At 33.8% G+C, this 23,265-nt stretch overlaps 2 protein-coding genes across 2 annotated transcripts; one reads left to right on the top strand and one right to left on the bottom strand.

Moving 5' to 3' along the window:
• The first annotated feature begins 1,369 nt into the window (after nt 1–1,369).
• On the top strand, nt 1,370–3,713 carry LOC133201563 (uncharacterized). The gene is made up of 3 exons (XM_061337362.1): nt 1,370–1,848; nt 2,419–2,562; nt 3,327–3,713. The coding sequence occupies exons 1-3, from the start codon at nt 1,485–1,487 to the stop codon at nt 3,680–3,682; spliced, it is 864 nt and encodes a 287-aa protein (XP_061193346.1). The 5' UTR covers nt 1,370–1,484; the 3' UTR covers nt 3,683–3,713.
• Nucleotides 3,714–6,481: 2,768 nt separating this feature from the next.
• Nucleotides 6,482–14,312, bottom strand: LOC133201605 (serine protease inhibitor dipetalogastin-like). The gene is made up of 12 exons (XM_061337401.1): nt 14,288–14,312; nt 13,893–13,970; nt 11,886–12,022; nt 11,595–11,688; nt 11,100–11,199; nt 10,309–10,470; nt 8,929–9,054; nt 7,933–8,046; nt 7,558–7,683; nt 7,250–7,378; nt 6,643–6,780; nt 6,482–6,539 (listed from the first exon to the last, which is right to left on the bottom strand). The coding sequence occupies exons 1-12, from the start codon at nt 14,310–14,312 to the stop codon at nt 6,482–6,484; spliced, it is 1,287 nt and encodes a 428-aa protein (XP_061193385.1).
• Between the last annotated feature and the right edge of the window lie 8,953 nt (nt 14,313–23,265).

Raw genomic sequence — 23,265 nt, 5'->3', positions numbered from 1 at the left:
CTTACTCAGTTAATCAGCTCTCATGATGTTGGTGTTTTAGTTGGATTAGGGAAATTTATTTTTCATGCAATGATATTAAGAAATGATGAATAATTTAATTTATATGTATATTATGTATAGATATTTTTCATGTATAATGGAGAGTTTAATGCATACTGTAATTGTTGGTGTTGAGGAGTCGGACAGATGGACACTAGGGGTTCCACCCCCCGTAGACTCTCGCTATGCGTGCATAATTATGTTAATTTTTTGTATAGTAATGGGCCGTATGGCTTAAAGTTGTTTAATAAAGAATTATAAACTAAATTGCCGAAATTAGGGCCAGTATAAAAGTGTCGGCAAAGTGGAGAAATTCAAAAGGTCACGAATATAGTGGAAACATTTTAAATGTATAGGAAATGAAATAGCAATCTCTTAACATATTCTAATTAAAATAAAAACAAATCGCCTTGACTCAATCAACCTAAAAAAAAGGCAAAAATTATTGTTTAGAAAAATCTTCTGGATGGCTGTCTGAACAACTTTCGCGGCTCACTGAATAATTTTTGAGATATAGATCACGGGATAGTACAGGTTATTTTCAGAATAGATAAACACGTACAAAAATCTAACCTTATATATTAAAGTACGGGCGCAAATAGTTACAGATTGAAGGAAAATAAATTTTATACTTCAATCCATTCATAATACCTTTATTTTGAAGTATAATTTTTGAAGAATTAATTATTTTTACGAAATGATGTACATGCTTCAGCTTACAAGCTTGTACATGGAAGCTACGCCACTATTTATACAGTAATGGCTGTTGAGATGCGCAATAGTAAATATCAACATTTATTATTAATTTTATTCAATAGTTTACGACTTGGTGTTTTTTTTTTTTTTTTTTCAAATGTTGCTACAGTATTTTTATAATTTACCGTAATCTTAATTAAATAATTCAAATTTGATATTTTTGCTCTTTACATGCTTAATTGATTTAATTATACTTAATAATGTCACTGTAATTTTGGGGATCATACAATCTGCGTTATGTTTTGAAAACAATTAAAGGACAGAGACGTTAATTTCTGTCGGTCTGCCGGGTCTTTGATAGTACAGGTATTTATAGTGTGACCACATGCATACGTCTGTTGTCTCCCGTGTGCAATTTATGTACCAATGTACATATAATTTATTTTAAAAATCCATTGGTTCATTATTCAACTTTCTGCAATATAAATAAGGCGAACGGACCCTGTGCGAACAAGTTTTAGGGCGATCGAACTCTGGGCGAACGGGAATTAGGGCGAACGGCGTCAAGGGCAAACAAGTTTTAGGGCGAACGAACATACAACCATGTTTTACAATATGCCCAGCGTGATAAGTGCTTTGTTGTTTACAATCCGGGTTGAAAGCGGTTCTGCGTCATAATCCGGATTAAATTCAGTGTGCGTGACGATCGATATCAAACACGTACCTTGTTTTCCTCAAAGCTGTGAAAAATGGCGGACAGAGGAGCAGTTTGGACGGACGATGAAACCCGACTTCTGATAAAATTTTGGGGACAAAAAGAGGTACAAGAGAGTCTTGGAGGGATGTATCGTAATTCTGAGGTTTATGACCAAATCGCCGACAAAATGACTGAGAACGGATACGACAGAAACGCCAAACAATGTAGATGTAAAGTGAAACAACTCAAGAAAGACTACAGACGCGAAAAAGAATTAGGCAGTCCCTCCAAACGTCGAGCGTTCAGATTTTTCGAGGAGATGGAGGGCATAATAGGAAACGTGGTAACGCCTGGATTTCAATGTAACGCTTCCTCGGAGAGCGTGTCCGACTGTGAAATATCAAGTCATTCTGAAGGCAAGTTTCTCTCGTGATTCTTTAATTGATTGGCTTTTTATTCTGTTTTAGTGTAGTGTTTGTAATGTTGAATGTGTGATTGTCTGTAGATATATTGCATCTGGACCAGGATGTCTACTTTTAATGCTGTACGGTATTTATAATGTTGTAGGTGAAACGCACATGTACAGTACACACATGTATCGTCTAAAGCTGAGTTTGTGACAATGTAGAATTCATAATTCTGTTTGAACTTTCTTTGTATTTTTTTTATCCTGAAAGTGGAAAAAAAAAAAATTGCTCTAAGAGTTATTAGTACATGCTAAATAACCAAAGGTCATTTCATAAATATATCATCCTTAAAAATCATTTGACTGTGGCAAGTTTTATTTTCATAAATTGAAAAATCTTCAAATTTAAATTGAGATCGATGTCACATTGTTTTCAAGACCAAATATTTGTAAATGTTTAGTAGAAAATTTGATTAGAGTGTAACTATTTCATGAAGAAGAATGTCAGTATAGTGTTTCTATGTTTACAAGTCATGTCTTACCACAACGGTGAACCAAGATATTATTTTCTTTATTTCAGAAGCTGTTAAGGCGAATACAAGCCATGTAGAGGATAGTGCAGCAGTTCCTTGTGATAAAGATAAAACAGAAAACCAAACTGAAAGAGTGAATACGGAAAAAGAAGAGAAGGTCAGGAAACGAAGAAGCATAACAAGTTTGGCTGGTAAGCAAAAGTGCTGCTCCTAAGGGTAGAGGAGATAGAAGAATGGGGATATAAAGAGCGGGATGGGGGGGGGGGGGCTACGTTACAAGTGTTAGGGAACTGTGAATAAAAAGGGTACTGGATAGCAAGAATAGAACTGGGATATTTACGCGTTATTGATAACAATGGATAGAGAGATGGGGATATGTAGCTATAGGGGAGGTTAGGTACGAGTAAGGGGGGGGGGGGGATTGCGAAAATGCTCCAAGGACATTGGCGTCTAGAGAGTATTTACTGTGATGAAAGTAAAATAAAATCAATACATTATATCAAGGGTATTGAACGTATGACCCAAATTAAAATATACATATTTCATAATACACTGTAATGTACTTTGACAGATGACAACATGCATTGTACATGTGCTCGTACGCATGTATTTTATTCCGCGTACTCAGAGTAGATGTGCTGGTGTAAATTTTAAAATTATCACCAGCAACATGAACAATGTTTGTTTAAATTTTGTCATATTCTTATTCGGTGTCTTTATTGCTGCAAAATTGATGAAATAAAGCCGTGAATCAACAAATTATTGAACAAAAATTAGATGAGAGAGAGAGAGAGAGAGAGATTTTGCTAATGGTTATACATGTATGGGCAAATTTCATCAAAATTCACTTGACTTGAATTCTCTCTATATATTAATGCTCTGTTCTCTCTCCCTCTCTCTAAATATCAATGAGGATCTTTCTTGATTTATCATAATATAATATTAATACTTGCAGATAGACTACGGGCAGCAAAAAGATGGCGAAGTTCACTTAATACAACCAAAGAAAATGACCGAGACACGAAATCACTGCTAGAACGTACACTAGCCTCACAGACTCCTGAATTCCAAGCCTCCGTGTTACTGGAAATAGAAAGGATGAAGATAGAAAAAGAAATTGAGTTAGAAAGAATGAGGCTGGAGTACAAACAGAAACAGTGGAAAGATATTTTAGAACTTCTAGTTAAGAAGAATATTCCATGGAACACGAGCCCTTCACAGTCAAGTAGTGGAAACACATTGTCAAAGGAGGACATCCACAGTAGCAAAAATATCAACATTTCTCAGAGCAGTGAAAATAATCCATCCTAATCAAATTATTTCTTCGATAATCGAAATAAATAGTTGCAATATAAATCATCGTTTACTTGATCAATTCATTTCAGGGGTTGGATGAAAATGCTTGTATAAAGAGGTCTACATAATCTTTAGCCAAAATGTTATACTTACATTATTAGATTGTTTTCCCTCTAGCTTTTACAACAGGTACTGCAAAAATATTTTTCGAGAATCCTTGCTGATGTTATTTTTTTAACACCAGGCCTATATATATTCCATTACAATAAAACTATAATTTACATTAAGTATGCCAGCATTTTTGTTTACATGCTCTGTCCCGAGACAATCAGCCTCATACATAGCGAAAGAAATAGACAGTTTTTATTTTTACCTTGCATTCTAAAGTCTAATCAAGGAGTTAAACTCTTTCGAATCCTACTGCGGGACGAGGAGGCCGATGTTCCCCTGTCGCAATAAATGCTACCTAGCACGAAAAATTTCCATCTCTGCTAAATGGTCATAAGTCTAAGTATGCAGCCTTACATCAGCAATTCGTGGCGCCCTTATATAAATGACAAAAATCTTGAAGGGACGTAAAGTTAACATGCACGTACCTGTTTACCTATATATTGATTGTATATTTTAACATAATTTAATTTCGTTTGTATTCTAGCCTCTGATTGGTTAATATCCAAAAAAGGAACACAAATTATTTCTGTATAACCTGGTTTGGTATGGGACCCCCCCCCCCCCCCCCCCGACAACCAGCTGAATCATCTGTATCCATACAATCCTCTCATTTCCAGTCCTCGGGATTCATGGAAAATTCCAGATTTAATAAATGTACCTTTAACTTCAAACAATAATTCCATCTTACCACATGTAAACAAACAACAAGGCTGCTAGGCCTATGTATCAGTTTTTACCTCCCCTCGCTTCCCATCACTCCCCTTACTTCCGTTACTACGGTTGTATTATTGAGCGGCAAACGAATATATAAATAATTCGCGGATTATAAAGCGTAAACTGACCCAAACCAGATTATACTCGAATAATTTGGCCAAGAATTAGAGTCATTCCTAAAATAATTTCTTTTTTTACCTCTCAAATTAAATCTTATATAGACATATATAGACTTGCATTCTTCACAGAATCTATTTCTCAACAATTCTTTTGGATCGCTTTTCTCTTCTCTGGCCACTATCTCAATTACTTCCTCGTTGAAATTTAAGCTAAGCCTCCTGACACTATGACTACCGAAAAAGGTAAAAGGTCACTGTCTTGTTCTAAATTTTGAGTTTACTCCTATTCAGTAAATTCAACGTTTATAACGTAACAACAAAAAGTGTTTATTGGTTACGAAGGTGTCATACGCTACAGATATGGTTATCACTGACAAAAATACGGCAAAATGTAACGAGAAACTGCTATTGCAAACAAAAGGATGTCCTCCCGAACTGGTCATCCTCCGTTCCATGGTTACAATTTATTCCCCGACTTGGTTTGGGGTGACATAAGTATTCCTTTCATTAATCTTCTCCACAATCCTTTTTTTTCTAAGCTAGCCGTTTTTGAGTCGTTTTTTTCAGTTTTATTTGCAATTCTATATCTTAATCAATGTTTGCAACCTAAGTACTATAAATTTAATATAATATATCATTCTATAGAAATTCAACGCTTATAATTACTCCGTGAAATATATAGTACTTCAGACTGAGAAGACAATTACCCGTATTTTTTTTATATTTTATTTCAACATTATTATTATTACTCTAATGGCTGTCAACCAGGTCTCTGTCACATTTTCTATGAGGCATGACGAAAATTACTCCTGATTCTTATGCCCTGTTTTCACGAATGCGAATTAAATATTTAATTCGCAGTGAATTAATGCAAATTAAACTAATGCGAATTAAATTGCGTTCACACGACAGTTAATGCGAAGTAAACTAATGCGCATTAAAATTTTATTTCTACAGTAAGGTTATTCTGTAAAGCTATTATGACGGAGTGGTTAGTTAGTCAGTATATGGTTGTTTCTCATAAAGCTTGTTAATCTGAATTTTAAAAGAACGCCGATGACCGAAAAGAAATAAAACAGTATTCTCGTGCTAGTATACTCTCTCGAAGATCATAACTGGAGGGAATATGATATCTTAAAACCAAAATCATCAATTGACATAATTTACTTTTATTTATTTGTGAAAATTGTTAATATAAGCATTTTTCAGAGCAAAATTATCAATCACTACCTACGAAGACGTGCATTCACACAATGTCTTTTTTACTGTAGAAGAGAATAATTTTGAAAAATAAAATCTCGTGGTATCCTAAATTTTGTAGCTGACTGTTCGAGAATTGGTAGCCAGCCAGTAGGGAAGAAGACATTCCTTCTACAAAGTATCACAACTAAAAGCAGGGTTTTCGCTGTTGCACCTATATCGTCACAAACGTCAATATTTTATAGATTTATTTACAAACCATGGACCCTACATTTAAGAATATTTGCTAAAATTTCTTAATCATCACCTGACACACTCTTTGGTGCCATAGCTCCTAAATTGCATGACTTTATTTGAAACACAATAGCATAATATTTTTATAACAACAAAATAAATGGGAATGCATTTTAATGAATTTTAATATATTGGTTTTAAATCTTAATTTCTTTAATTTGGTGCAATGATATAAGAAAGACAATACAGGTAAAACAAGGGGAAAAGTAGAATATGCTAGACGTACAAGAATGATAAAATTTTATTAATATTCCTTTATTATTTGAAATACAGTACAAATGATATTTATTGTTACATACAACTAATGACGATTCAATTATAAGTTATTCTGTGTCTGGCATACACATGGCTGAGTAGCTTTCACCAAGACCCCACTAAAATAAAAATATTTTTTAAAGGAATTTACCATGTAAAAATATGTTATTAATTTTAGTCCAAGTTGTAGACAATAAGTTGTAAGAATATATGAATACGTACACACATTCAGCACAGCAGGCATTGGCATAGGTTACGTTGTTTGCTCCGCACACAAAGTTATACTCGTATTGGCAGTAGGAACATATTGGCTGGATTTCCGGACATGGACAACAAGTCTCGCATGCAATTTCCACTTTCCTTCATTTGGTTATTTTGAAATAAATACTTGTACAAGCCTTACTTCACCCTAATTATATTTTTCTCGTACAGCATTTCAATTTCAGTTATATTCAGGCACGTAGCAAGGGGGGTGGGGGTGGGGGGCTGGTCCCCCCCCCACTTTTTCCCCAGACTTATTTTACTATTTGAAATGTTAATTGAAAGGCCGGTTGGCCCCCACTTTTTGTTACAGAATAGTAAAATAAGGGTTTTGTAGTAGTGTTTGAGAAAAAATTTGGTACCTACCCCCTCCCGAAATAGGAATTTCGAGTTCGGACAATTTTCCTTTTTTTTTTTTGCTTGTCAAGTTTTTTTTTTTTTAGGTAAGTTGAAATTTTTTTCTCTGGCTGCCCCCCCCCCCTTTTTCAAAAACGATGCTACGTCCCTGATATTGATTTGTAAATATTGGAGTTTAATACCCTTTTCAAAATTATGTCGATATACTTACGCACAAGTTGCATGACAACTGTTCAGATACGTCTTTGCGTCACTTCCGCAGACTGGGTTTACCACGTCATCACACTTGCACGGATTTAACTTACAAGGGCATGGATTATTGCAAGCAATTGTCACATCTCTGAAACAATATCCATGTGACTTTCACTCAATGATGGAAATCCAAAGATATTATCCAAAGAAAATTAATGATAAACAATTTTATCTTTAACATAAACCGAAAGTAAAAATGAACAATTATCTACAAATGATAACTTAGTGAATAAAATCTACAAATGACAAAATATGCAAGCGACTTACGAGCATTTAGCCTTGCAAGCATTATCATAAGTGACGTCATCCTCACCACATACCGGGTCACGTGTATCGTTACATACACAGTTGCTGGAGCAGGGACAAGGATGGTCACAAATAATACCAATGTCTCTAAGAAGCAAGAGATATTGCATGTAATTTTTTTTATGGTTAATATCGTAAGAAAGTAGAACAGATCATCAAGCTTTTCATGTATTGGTTCACATACTTGATATTTAATCTAACTTATTATTAGCTTGAGATAAATTATGATTGATGCATTCAACTATTGGGTCATATAGAATTCACCAAAATGGTTATTTTTTAAATGAAAGTCCGTATCTGATAGTATTCAAGAATTCTTAAGATGGAATTAAATACTTTTCAAGGGCCTGGTCAGGAGAAGTGTATGTCAAACCGTCAGCTCCACAGACTTCAGGGCCAGCAATAGGTGTACACGGACAGGTTCCATTACAAGCAAATTCATCATCATCACTTCAGTGAAAAACATCATAAAAATTCTACATGTTTGATTGGTTCATTTAACAGTTTAAATTCCTGTTTATTTAAGATGTCTGACATTGATTTTTGAACCATTAACTGTTATACGTTAAAATCAGTAAAAAGATCATTATGTAATTATTTTCTTATTCTTAGGAAAGTCAATATTCTTTTCTCAACTTACTATCCAAAAGGTATATTGTACAATGAAATCTATACAATGTACAGAGTGAAACCCTGAATAAGGTCTCTGTTTTCTATCATAGTATAATATAAGTACATTTGTGACCTTCAGCTTTTATACAGTCACAAGACGTTTTTTCTATATATAACTTTAATAATAATAAAGATCCGACGATTGGTTTTGCATGATATTCACATCTCTATGTCAATCTATTCCCATTATTAAGACTGTTGACCGACAATATAAAATGTGTTCTTTTCTACCTTTATTATTGTTTCTTTGTTCTGTAATAAACATTGTAATTAATGATCATTTGTTTTTGTTATTTGTCGACGAACATTTTCTGTGGAATTTATGTAGAATTTAACTCACAGTGTTTTGCAGTAGACTCAGAATATAAACAAATCAATTTTTTAAATAATATTAGTAGTTATCTATAAGAGACACATAAACACACAAAAATGCAAGCCAGTTATTCGAATTATCAATAATTTTCTCTTTAGATTGACAAAATTTGTACATCGTGCCCTTTCAAGTCTTAATCAGAGGTAAGTAAAAGTGAAACAACAACATTTATTATAATGTATATTATAATTTATTATATAAAATTGTTCACTATTTTTAAAATTGAATGGCATAAAATAGATATACGTTTCATCAAATTAATTTTTATACAGGACTATGTTACTTACACACATCCAAGTTTACAGATATTGTCGTAGGTAAGTCCTTTCCTTGAGCAAACTGGGGAATATTCACACTTGTCACAGTAATGACAACGACAAGCTGATGTGCCATTGCACAGGGACTCCCATTTCCTGCAAAAAAGCTTATATAAATAATGACCACCACCACCATCACCAACAATACAACAACAAATAGCAATTGAAAATACCACGCGGAGAAAGAGTCGTTCCAAAATGTTTGAATAAGATGTATTTCTGTATGAACGTTTATTCCCTCTACTCAATAACGACAATACAAAGGTACGACAGTGACAATTAACAATGATTTATTAACAATGTAGTTCAAAAATAGATAAAAAAGAAAAAATCTATATATCTTAATGAAAAACAGGTATTTCCTAGTGACATACGTGCTCCTAATTGATTAAACAATAAATGTACTGAATGTTTTTAGTGATTTATTAACACAAGATAGCCTTAGTTTAGATTTCGTTTATTTCGCCTATACATAGGTATTAATAAAAACACCTCTGTTTGAATATACCAGTGAATATCTCCTGATTGTTACGGAAATACTTACAAATAAAAAATTTTTGGAAATCAAATATCAAATACAAACCTGTTGTTTGTATTTTTATGAAGTAGAATTTATCCCCCCTCCCCCCCCCCCCCCAAAAAAAAAAGGGAAAAAAAACTTCTACATGAAAAGAAATCTCTTGCTGTTGCCTTCAATTCGACATTTTGATATATCGACGACTTTTTATCAATTACCAATATTCATTTTCATTCTTACGTTGATTAGATATATCCCACTGAACTCGAAAGACACCGCAGAGTCTGACACATCTATTTCATATTTGGATCGATGACATTCTAACAACTAGTCTTTATGATAAAGATGATAACTTCAGCTTTTCTCTCGTCAGCTTCCGTTATTTATGTAGCAATATTCCATTACCGACTGCATATGGGATTTACGTCGCCCAGTTGATTCTATATGCAAGAGCTTGTTCTACGTACGAAAAATTATAAAACGAAACTGGCTACTAATAAATAAGTTGATACAAAGATATCAAACATCTTGTTTAAAGTTAAAATTTCGCAAATTTTATGGTCGATACTATGACCTTGATTGCAAAGATGACTTATCGTTAGGTTGAATGTTGATTGACGTCTTTCATACAAATTTTCAAACTGTATTGTCTACGAATTTTTCAGTTTACCCGATTATGACAAAGAGCACACGGCGGGTGTTATTGGTTGACAGGGAGGCTCACTCCTCCAAGGCATCTGATTCTATTTCTATTTTCAGAGGTCCATGTTTGCTCTGTTCACAATTCATATTGTTTAATTAAAGAGACAAAGTGCTATACATATTTCACTTACGAAAGAATTTCTTCGCATTGCCTCCGCTTTATGGTTTTGAAACAGCAGGCGTCTGGTTTTCTGGTAAATTTACACAGACACGGTAAGTCATAACAAAGGGGAACTCTTTCACTCAGCATCCACTCAGAGGAACATTTTCCTCTGTACTGTACGTCAATACCTCTGCAAAAATACAAAGTCATGGAATTTCTAGTTTGTTTTATAATTAATGTGTCATCAAAGCAGCATGTTGTAAATTTTTCAGTATGCTCAGATTCTACAACATTATAGAAGGATTGATTGATTATTGTTGTTTTACGCCGAGTCGGCAATATTTCAGCCATATTTCGGCGGTACATTATAGAAGGAAATATTAAATAATGTATTTAATACTTCCTATTAAAACTTTATAGAAGAAAGAATTAAATACATTATTTACATAAAGATATTTAATATTTTTTTTCTAAAAATATTCAGTATTTCGAGCATACAATGATATTAAGAGCGATAAAAGGGAATACTGGTTGGTTGGCAATCACATTCCACGAAAATGCATAGACACCGTAGACACTCATTTAATGAACAGATTTATTACCCAGAACGTCATGCAAGTACAATAATTTTCACCATCGTCGGAACCCATAGTTTTTTTTTCTATCTATTTCACTACATTCAGCCCAACTACTACATTCAACAGTGTAAGAGAGAAAAAATCTGTGGGTTCCGACGATGTAATTTTCCCCATCGTATAGTAAACTTATATTAAAGATTTTGCACAATATATTCTGCAGATTCTATTCACCAATACTCACAGTCTGGCGGCATGACACGCATTCTTGTATGTTTTCCCATTGATACCACAGACACGCCCACTTCGCCAAAGACAGTTAAATCGACCTCGATATTTTTTGTCTCTTTTGAAAAGGGAATCTATTGGAAAATCATTTTTATGATAACAAACTTCCACAAATAATAGCATTATAGGTTTAATGTTAAATGAATGTTGTGCAATTTAATGTTAAATGAATGTTGTGCAATAAAGCTTTAGACTTTTGTAGGCATGGTGCAGTATACAATTGTTAACAGTACCACAGTATCGAGATCGACGCCAGAGACATGTCAAATTTCTTCTAAATTTCCTGTAGAATTTCCGGTTTTTCATACCTATAGAGACCAAAAAAATCATTAATCTTTATTTAAAGAAAAACTAGAGAGTTTTAAGCTTTTGATACAGTATTGTAAAACGTAGGCTAATTTTGTTTTCCTGTTACGTTTACGGTTTAGCTAATTTTAAGTTTTAGCCAAACCATTTGATTCAGTACCACAGGTTCGAGCGCTTCTTCGAATACATGATACGTTCTTCCAAAACTTCCTGTAAAATTTCCTGTTTTTCTTCCAAAACTTCCTGTAAAATTTCCTGTTTTTCCTATCTAGAGAAGGATAAAAGTATCTATCAGAAACCTATGAAACAAGTCAAATGCAAAATACAAGTAATTCACGAATAAAAATAAATCAAGTTTGATCGTTTTATAAGCAAGCACACATCAGAGAATCTATTGGTTATTACATGCATATTGATTTAATGTTGGATAAAATACATGTATGCTATTTGACAAACTTCCTTTATGTTGTAGCATCCTCCATTTTCGGTTCCACATCTGATCCAGCTGCCGTAGGGACTGAGATATTTTATCCATCATGTTTTGTCCATCATTGAAAACTAGTTCCAAGTGTGCTAGTCAAGAGAAAAGTTAAGGTTAAAAAAGTAAAAAAAAAATGATTTGTAAGAATTCAGATGAAAATTTCACTTCAGACGATTATCATGTGGTCACTTAAATATATATGTTAAAGTGTAATATTTTACATTTGCTGTGTTTTTCCCATCAGGCAACTATGAAATTGATTTGAATGCCATTTTTACATGGAGCAACTCGCCCTAAAATGATGTCACAATGAGGCTACAGAGACGTTAATAAAAATATAACGAAAACTGCAGCGAGAAGTTCAAACATTGAGTACATTTTTGGTGCTTTTAAAAATGTGAAATGCAGATATAAGAAATGTTTTTAAGTTTTGTGTTAGTTATTGGTGTGTAAATCACACAGACTTGTTATGTAGGCATATTTCTTGAAGCGTATAAGCGCTTCATCAAAAATATGCCTACGCACAAAACTAAAAAAAAATTCTTTAATATCTGCTTGAAAAGGAAATGTTTGAAAAGAGTATGGAAAGAGTAACATTAACTTGTTAGGTAATATATTGTAAGTAAATGATAAAAGAAAATGTGAAACGTAGGATGTGATGAGTAATAAGAGTGATAAGGGGAGAGAATCCAATGACATCTAAACCACACAAGACATAATGCAATGTGAAGCTAAACTACAGATTATATTGTATATATAATCATATGAAGATTATTTATGCACGTATTTGAAGTTTTACAGTAAGATACATTTTGCTAAAGTACGTAGTTTAATTGGAAACAAAACTTGAAAGCAGTTTGCATGCGGTTATAATTAATTATAGATCGACGTTACCCTATATGGAAACGTTGTGAAACTTCTCGTACAAATAAAATCATCGAATTCAATGCCCTGTTCATACGGAGAGTTTAATTCAACTTAAACGTAAGTTACTGCAAATTAAATATGAATCGCATTCACACGGATAATGTAATGCAAATGAGTTTAATTCGAATTAATTTACTGCGCATTAAATTAATTTCCATTTGCTCAGTGAGATCGCTGAGCGAAGCTCACTCGAATTAAATATTGACACATGCGTAATGACAAAATTAAGTCACTTGCCACATGTCGGTGATCAGCTATAGGTACTCATACTATTTCTGGGTGAAAAGCAAAGCGAAAATATGTTAATCTCCAAAAATGTTTACGGTCACTTTGAGATTATAGCATATGAGTCTGCTCTGGATAAGGTGACTTGATTTAAAAATGACGTCATAATAACCTTACTGAATAGCCTACTGTAGAATAAAGTCTTAGTTTGCATTAGTGTACTTTGCATTAATTGTCGTGTGAACGCAATTTAATACGCTTTAGTTTAATTTGCATTATTTTACTTCGTATTAATCTACTGCGAATTAAAAAATAATGTGCATTTGTATGAATAAGGCACAAGAAAATAGGCTCTATCACTATTTCTTATCACAATTTACTAATTGAAAGTAGCCAATTTGAATAGTTGAATAATTTTGCACAACAGACAAATGCTTCAAGCTTGATGCAAATAAAATCAAGCAAAATGTTGTCTTCCATATTAAATTGCAATAACTTCTTGTAATCAGAGAAACAACAATGGAATTGCCTAATATAACAGATATTAATGATGTATTGGATAATTCCCTTAAAATAACTTTTACCATAGCCTACTTGCTTGTAGTTATTATACATGTATATCAAGACCCAGCAAGAAGATAATAAGAGTAATTTTAAAAAAGTAAATTTATTTTATATTTACTTATCATTTAAGCTATCCATAATAAAAGAGAAGATTGTCCAAGGTATTTTACAAATTTATTTGAAAAAAAAAATTTGATGTCTTAAAAAATCTAGGAGGTAAAATGTTTATGATAATTATGTACTTACCTAAAGGCTTGCAGTCCCGCTCAATATTTCTTTCCAAACATTTTAGAAATCTATGTTTTTGATTCCATCTTTTGTAATCTGAAATTTAATGCTTTGACATTCTATCCTCCCACAAAAGCATGCATATTTTTTGAAGCTCTTGATTCATAAAAATATTTTTGAGATGTACAATGTGTTTTTTAACACATCACATTTAAAACATCAGTTGGCTGACTACTAAAACTCGAGCAGTATCAATTTTGAACATTTCTTCACATTTTACGATATACCTAGATATTTGCATATTTTTCATAGATAGGAGAGAGGCTTTTCAGAAAGAATTCAAAGTTTCCTATTGAATTGCTCAGTCATGCCAACAATCTCAAAGAAATGAACATGAAAGAAATAATACTTACTTGCTGCGCTAAGCAATTTAAACATGTCTAGTAAAATAAAAGATACTAGGGCAAAAAACACTTGTCTTAAAAAAGATGCATCCATATTAGACTGGAAATATCAAATGAAAATATATCAATTCAAGAAGTAGAAAGTCTAAATAAATTGAAAACGTGTCACGATTTCAAACAAAAAGAACTGGTAACACATTTCCCTGGTTGTTAACCACTAAAATATGCAAAGGTTAGAAATAAAGAAATCAACTACGTGTAAAAATTCACAACAGAAGATTCTGATTCAAGACTTTGAGGAAAGAAAGTTCATTGAGGAATCCTTCCTAGCAATACGGACATTTTAAATACCCAAGTTAGGGTCTGCCTCATTAAGTCATAATAGAAGCCGGAACAGTCTTTCATTTGTCAATTTTCTTTTGAAACAGTTGGTGTCACCATCTGCATATGCAGTGCGTGAACGACAGATAACATTTGCTTAAATTTCTGAATACTTACTCTTTCAACCAATCTGTGAAATTTATTATTCAATATCTTTTTGTAGGTTAAAGGGAAATGCTAAATCCTATATAGTATTCTTTTTTCATTGCTTTGTGAATGCAATCCGTTTTTTTAATTTTTTTTCTATCCTCTGCATAAAGTTACCCTGTTATATCGTTATATTTCATACTATATGCAATATATATATATATATATATATATATATATATATATATATATATATATATATATATATATATATATATATATATATATATATATTGATTCGTCTTAATTCCTTGGAGAAGTACACTTTCTCGAAGCAATAAGATCTAATTAAACACTTATAAGAACATCTCAAAAGTATAAGGATTTAATATAAAGAAACAACGAAGAGTTTAAATACATTTGTCCGATTAAATGCATTATTTGTTTGTAGGAAAGTACGATGTGAATAAAAACAGACAGAAGAGAAGAATTAAATTTTATTCAAGACGTTATCTTTAAGGCACAGTCAAAATGGACATTCGTATATGTGTAGAAAAAATACATCTACAATTCTTACCTCGATCAAACAATCATATACTTTAACGCAATCAGAAAGAACAACAGTGAAAATTAGTTTAAAAAGCTAAATTTAATTGTTTTAAACACATTATAATTTTCAGTGAAGTACTATGATGCTGGACTTTGCCGTGACTTTCTATAAATACTAGTAATAAATCAATAAATTTTTCAAATAATGTCATTGTTTATGGACCTTGGTCCTTACACATTTTATCGTGCAAAAATACCAAAAATGTATTTTGCTCTGTAACTAACGTCATGTGTCGAGACAGGTTTTTGCCGGAGCTAAATACCGGCTGAGACCGATTTTGACCAAAATTTGCCACCGCTTGTCATCAACTGTTGCAAGGACATGCCGAAGAACATTTCTTGTCAGAGCCACTGAAATAAAGTGTGAGAATTGTAAAAATACTGCTAAATGTAGCACTGAAAGATAAAGGCATGTAGATCGATACGTGCTACCGTGCATTACTTTACTGACAACATTTTATTTAAAAACAGGCATAATAAAAATATATATGCTGTGTATTATTAGTAGTAATCTGAATATATCATTAAGATCTATAGAATTACAGTGTTTTGGTCATTAAACTGTAAATGTGCTACATACTTTCTGCATATGAAATATTTAATATAATCAAATTGCCAATTGCACAAAAAGCTAACAAGTTAAATCCGATACCGTCCATTAATAATGAGTTAATCTTATGATTAATCGGTCTTCCATAAAAGGATTTAAAGGACTTGTCGCATGTTTCTCGGTTACTTGAAATGAAAGGCGTACTTTGTTCCTCATGATGACAGTATATAAATTTTGCGTTTTTACAGTGGATATATCGCGGTAATTAAATATTATTGATTCAAATGAAAATCCCTCTAAAAATCCAAGTGAATTAGACAGCGATCACGTGACCATGACGTGATCGGTTGCAAATAACTGATTATTAAAAGAATTCAAGTTAAAAAAAACTTTGAAATTAAAACAAAAATGACAATACCCTGTAGTATGTGTATAAAGTTATAAATTGGTGTCTTACTTGCACTTGGCGTAACATTCATTCCTATATGTAGTTCCATCAGATCCACATACGGGTTCATCGTCTAGATTCAAACATTTTCCACAATCTGTCTGTGAGTATGCTAGAACAAAAGCTGGTACGAACATGTCATGGCTTGTTCCCTGGTTACATGGACAAACTCCATCACAGGCCTTCACTACCCCTCTATTGAAAGAAAAGATAAAAACTTTGTATGTGATTATTTCTCCATCATCAAAATACATCGAAGAGGGGTTGTCTGAAGCGATCTGAGCGAGATTTTGGATTACAGCATTTATTTATTTATTATTTATTTTTGCTACAAAGACTTTGATAATATACATCAATTATACGAATTGTAGGAAATATATCTACTCTTTTTGTGTAATGTGTATGAAGAAAAGCAAATAAATGAACATACTCGCATCCAAGTAGACATGGATTATCGTAGACCTGTCCATCTACTCCACAAACCGGGCTGTAGAAATTTCCCGGACAGGAACAAAATGGTGCCTCGGTGGCGGAAGGATATTGTTCTGTTGGTGTGATTATTCCTGGTACGATCTGAATGTGATTCTGACAAGGACATTCGCCATCACATTCCTTATAAGCTCCTCTAAAACATTTTTGAAAAAAAAAAATTATAACAGGTATTGTAAAATAAATATAAATAAATATAATCTTCCCTAACTAAGGAATTGTGTCCAGTTTAATACAGAAATAATTCTTTTTTTCAATTCACACGTTTAAAAATCAGCCTCTTTCGATGACAGTGAATAGGGTGAAAATAAAATGTGAGCGGGAATTTCCCTGTATACAGTAACTGCTGAATTATAAAAATAACACTCTATGGCCTACAATCTTATTTATTCCAATGTGTCTTACCTACAATCTCTCTCGCAATCACTGTAGTACGTCATTCCATCTGCCCCACATACAGGTTTGTACTCAAGGATACACATTGGACAAATATCCCCCACGGTGGTGGGAGCGGCGTTAACTAACGGGAAGTCTGTGGGTGACAAAGAGGGGGCTCCAAATGCAGCGCCTAATTAAAAAAAAGGAAACTGTACATTGAATTTAAATTTCTTCGTAAAAACAAGAATATAATTTACCGTTCTGGACAGGTTAGACATATATGCTGCTGTATTGGGAATACCAGCACATGTGACCACAATATTTTGCTTTTCATAAACTGTCTGAATTTTTATTCATTTTTTATGATTTTAGATTGTAATTTTTGGTTTAAATTGTTAAACACTCTCTTTTGAAATATATTAAAGAAACATAAGATAAATGTACACCTACCGTTGACAGAAGAAACACAAGGGCAGTCCCCATCACAGTCCTTGTAAACTGGTCTGTAAAGTTTAAATGAAATAATACTTATTGCTTACCACAATTAAAATATTGTCAGGGAAGACAAAGCCATCAGACATCAATAATCATTTACTTAAAACAGATAAACAATAAAAAAAGTTTTATCAGGTCTTTACATCAGATTATATCTCATGTAAGATTAAAGTTTCATTCACTGTTCAGATTACATACAGAGGAAATGAATTTAACAATTTTTATTGAATGAGTAATTATTTATCAATTGTTTAAATAAATGATTATTTTACTCAACTATACGATGCCCATAAAATGTATTTGTAACACAAAATACTTCTTTTTTTTACATACACGAAGGATGCCAAATAAGACAAAATCTTCAAATAGACATGGGAAACAAACTGGGGTCAACATTGCGCCGACTGATTTATGGCGACGGATATAACACGAAAATAGTCACATAAGCAGTGAGCCGGTGTGTTAAGATATTTATCAAAACAGACATGTCACCTACTATCTAACATTACATATATATGTATTAGTAATTTACATAAGTCATTGTGTATGCATTAATGTTATTGGTGTTTTACGTCTTAGTCGACAGTCAATGCTGAGTAACGTCTTTTGGATGTCCCTTATGTTTATCTGATCAGCAATCTATTTTTGACAGTCATTTCAGAATCACTTATGCACAGTTTTCATATTAATCATCGATATTTTTTCGATTTAACCTGGCAATTGGTGTAAATACTAATAGAGAATTCAAAATCTGTATTTATTATTATATGATGATATTACTTAGGACAATCTAATGTCATTTTAAAAACTGTTTGTGATAGGAAGAAATTCTGTAGTCTTAATACCTAATGTTTTGAATATCTCTTGGAAAGACATTTTTTTTCATTCAGCTGAAAATCTTAAAAAAATTTAATAAATTTATTAGCTTATGTAATTACAAACATTTTGTTTTATTTTCATATTTTGAAATTAATAAAAATTATTGTTTTACTGAAAAATAATGTCTTTTTTTGTGATATTAGTCAGGAAAACGCTGACAAATTTAAGCAAAGAAAGTGACAATGATAATGAAATACATACATACATACATACATACATATATATATATATATATATATATATATATATATATATATATATATATATATATATATATATATATATATATATATATATATATATATATATATATGCGTATTTTTCTAATCCCGCGCGCGCTTATGATGGATACTTTTACGATGCTCGGTCACGACATTAGTTCTTATTTTAATTGTCGGACGCGTCGTCTGTATCAATGATAGGACTTGAGTAAGGTAACTTATATACACATTGACAAAGGGATGTTTCTTGACTACCTATAACTCCAACTTTTTTGCAGTATATTGTAGTAATATCAAGGCTAAAACATTATACTACATGTATCTGTTATTTATAATAGGGTTCAGTTTCAAGTCCTTTAGTGACTTCAGTCATGCAACACCCATATTTTGCTAAATGATATTCCATTGAAAGCAATATGACCAAGTACACCAGTAAGAGGTTTAACTGTTTTTTTTTTTTTTTTAAATTGAATTATAATGGTTAGGCTCATATTAAGAAAACACTTGAACCAAAGTTAAAAGAAAACATTTGTGTCAATTTGAAGAAGCCTAATTACATGTTTAAATACGCGTGTAATTTAATAACTTTTTTTGGTTGAGTATTATGCCCTATTTTGATTTATTTTCCTATTATTAGAATATTTTGCGTTGAATATAGATTGTGTCATGACACAGATTAATTCTTTGCAACCAAAGATAAAATGTTCCCAGCTCATTTTGTCTGTTACCTAAAAACAAATGAATGTAATTAATGGTTTGGATATTTTCATACCGGACCATACGTTATTCCACAATAAATCCCATTATCCTTATTTGAACGACATTCATATTATCACAGAACTTACATAAATCGTAATGAAGCTATGTAGCATTTTGGGAGTTTCCTTTCTCATATATCTCTCTGCATTGGATTGACGGACTTGTTAGATTATTCTTTATACTATAGGGCAACTGGAATATATTCACGTTAAATGTCGACATTGTTTGTTAGTTTGAAATTGCTTTCTAGCCATTAGTCCGTTTTGATAAATACTTACGGTGTTATGTCACAATCATTGTTATAAACTACACCGTCAGATCCACAGAATCTTCCCTGTTTGCAGTTTTTGGCAGCAATTCCACTGGTTTGGGAGGCTTTTATCGTTGCACTAGAGACATCAGATCCACCGATCTTTTTGACAAAGCCATGGTTAATTTTTCTTTCATTAGAATACTTGGATTTATTAACATTTGGTTTGGTTTTTCCTACGTCATTTCCAGAATAAACTTTTCTTGCCTTGTTTCTCTTCCCAACATCATTTCCTGGTCCAGAATCAAATTTCTTTGCAGTGTTTCCTCTTCCAACATCATTTCCTGGTCCCGAATCATATCTTCTGCCGCTGGTGCGTCTTCCTACGTCATTTCCAGGCCCGGAATCAATTTTCTTTGCACCGTTTCCTTTCCCTACATCATTTCCGGGTCCAGAATCATACTTTTTACCACTGTGACCTTTTCCTACGTCATTTCCAGGTCCGGAATCAAATTTCCTTGCATTGTTTCCTCTCCCAACATCATTTCCAGGACCAGAATCAAATTTCCTTGCACTTTGTCCCTTCCCAACATCATTTCCGGGTCCAGAATCATATCTTCTACCGTTGTTACCTTTTCCTACGTCATTTCCAGGTCCGGAATCGAATTTCCGTGCACCGTTACCTTTCCCAACATCATTTCCGGGTCCAGAGTCATATTTTCTAGAACTGCTGGAAAATTTGGAGGTTGCTTTTCTGAATCCTTTATTTTTAGAGTCTACAGAGTCAACTTCGAAGCGTTTTCCCACTAATCTAACATTGCTCTTGCCAACATCATTTCCTGGTCCTGAATCATATCTTCTGCCGCTGTTGCCTCTTCCGACATCATTTCCAGGTCCAGAATCGAATTTCCTTGCACTGTTTCCCTTCCCAACATCATTTCCGGGTCCAGAATCATATCTTCTACCGCTGTTACCTTTTCCCACGTCATTTCCGGGCCCGGAATCGAATTTTCTTGCACCGTTTCCTCTCCCAACATCATTTCCGGGTCCAGAGTCATATTTTCTAGAACTGCTGGAAAATTTGGAGTTTGATTTAAATCCTTTGTTTTTAGAGTCTACAGAGTCAACTTCGAAGCGTTTTCCCACTAATCTAACATTGCTCTTGCCAACATCATTTCCTGGTCCTGAATCATATCTTCTGCCGCTGTTGCCTCTTCCGACATCATTTCCAGGTCCAGAATCAAATTTCCTTGCACTGTTTCCCTTCCCAACATCATTTCCGGGTCCAGAATCATATCTTCTACCGTTGTTACCTTTTCCTACGTCATTTCCAGGTCCGGAATCGAATTTCCTTGCACCGTTTCCTCTCCCAACATCATTTCCGGGTCCAGAGTCATATTTTCTAGAACTGCTGGAAAAATTGGAGTTTGATTTAAATCCTTTGTTTTTAGAGTCTACAGAGTCAACTTCGAAGCGTTTTCCCACTAATCTAACATTGCTCTTGCCAACATCATTTCCTGGTGCCGAATCATATTTTCTGCCGCCGTTGCCTCTTCCGACATCATTTCCAGGTCCAGAATCAAATTTCCTTGCACTGTTTCCCTTCCCAACATCATTTCCGGGTCCAGAATCATATCTTCTACCGCTGTTACCTTTTCCTACGTCATTTCCAGGTCCGGATTCGAATTTCCTTGCACCGTTTCCTCTCCCAACATCATTTCCGGGTCCAGAGTCATATTTTCTAGAACTGCTGGAAAATTTGGAGGTTGATTTAAATCCTTTGTTTTTAGAGTCTACAGAGTCAACTTCGAAGCGTTTTCCCACTAGTCTAACATTGCTCTTGCCGACATCATTTCCAGGTCCTGAATCATATCTTCTGCCGCTATTACCTCTTCCGACATCATTTCCGGGACCAGAATCTAATTTCCGTGCACTGCTTCCCTTCCCAACATCATTTCCGGGTCCAGAATCATATCTTCTACCACTGTTACCTTTTCCTACGTCATTTCCTGGTCCAGAATCGAATTTCTTTCCACCGTTTCCTCTCCCAACATCATTTCCGGGTCCAGAGTCATATTTTCTAGAACTACTGGAAAATTTTGAAGTTGATTTAAATCCTTTGCTTTTGGAGTCTACAGAGTCAACTTCGAAGCGTTTGCCCACTAATCTAACATTGCTCTTGCCAACATCATTTCCTGGTCCTGAATCATATCTTTTGCCGCTGTTGCCTCTTCCGACATCATTTCCAGGACCAGAATCAAATTTCCTTGCACTTTGTCCCCTCCCAACATCATTTCCGGGTCCAGAATCATATCTTCTACCGCTGTTACCTTTTCCTACGTCATTTCCTGGTCCGGAATCAAATTTCCTTGCACTGTTTCCTCTACCAACATCATTTCCGGGTCCAGAATCATATCTTTTACCGCTGTTCCTTTTTCCTACGTCATTTCCAGGTCCGAAATCGAATTTCCTTGCACCGTTTCCTCTCCCAACATCATTTCCGGGTCCAGAATCATATATTTTACCGCTGTTACCTTTTCCTACGTCATTTCCAGGTCCGGAATCAAATTTTCTTGCACCGTTTCCTCTCCCAACATCATTTCCGGGTCCAGAATCATATTTTCTAGTACTGCTTGAAAATTGTGAGGTTGATTTAAATCCTTTGTTTTTAGAGTCTACAGAGTCAACTTCGAAGCGTTTTCCCACTAATCTAACATTGCTCTTGCCGACATCATTTCCTGGTCCCGAATCATATCTTCTGCCGCTGTTACCTTTTCCTACGTCATTTCCAGGTCCAGAATCAAATTTCCTTGCACTGTTTCCTCTCCCAACATCATTTCCGGGTCCAGAATCATATTTTTTACCGCTGTTACCTTTTCCTACGTCATTTCCAGGTCCGGAATCGAATTTCCTTGCACTGTTTCCTCTCCCAACATCATTTCCGGGTCCAGAATCATATCTTTTACCGCTGTTACCTTTTCCTACGTCATTTCCAGGTCCGGAATCGAATTTTCTTGCACCGTTTCTTCTCCCAACATCATTTCCGGGTCCAGAATCATATTTTCTAGAACTGCCGGAAAATTGTGAGGTTGATTTAAATCCTTTGTTTTTAGAAATCACAGAAAAGGTTTTATGACCAAGTCCTGAGTCATATTTGTTTGCGCTATTACCTTTTCCTGCGTCATTTCCGGGACCAGAATCATATTTTCTTACACTGCTGGATGCAAATGAGGTGGATTTAAATCCTTTATTTCTAGAGTCTACAGAATCAATTTTAAAACGCTTCCCAACTATAGTGATTTTGCTTTTTCCAACATCATTTCCGGGTCCGGAATCATATTTATTTTTACTGTTTCCTTTTCCTACGTCGTTCCCAGGCCCAGAGTCAAATCGACGTGCACTGTTACCTCTTCTTCTTCCATCAACATTTCTAGGTCCGCT

The sequence above is a fragment of the Saccostrea echinata genome, unplaced genomic scaffold, assembly GCF_033153115.1.
Source record: "Saccostrea echinata isolate AGI-Se365-2 ecotype Australia unplaced genomic scaffold, CSIRO_AGI_Sech_v1 ptg000045l, whole genome shotgun sequence".
NCBI lineage: Eukaryota > Metazoa > Mollusca > Bivalvia > Ostreida > Ostreidae > Saccostrea > Saccostrea echinata.
Note: the sequence above shows the minus strand (reverse complement) of the source record. Positions and strands in the feature narration are given on the sequence as shown.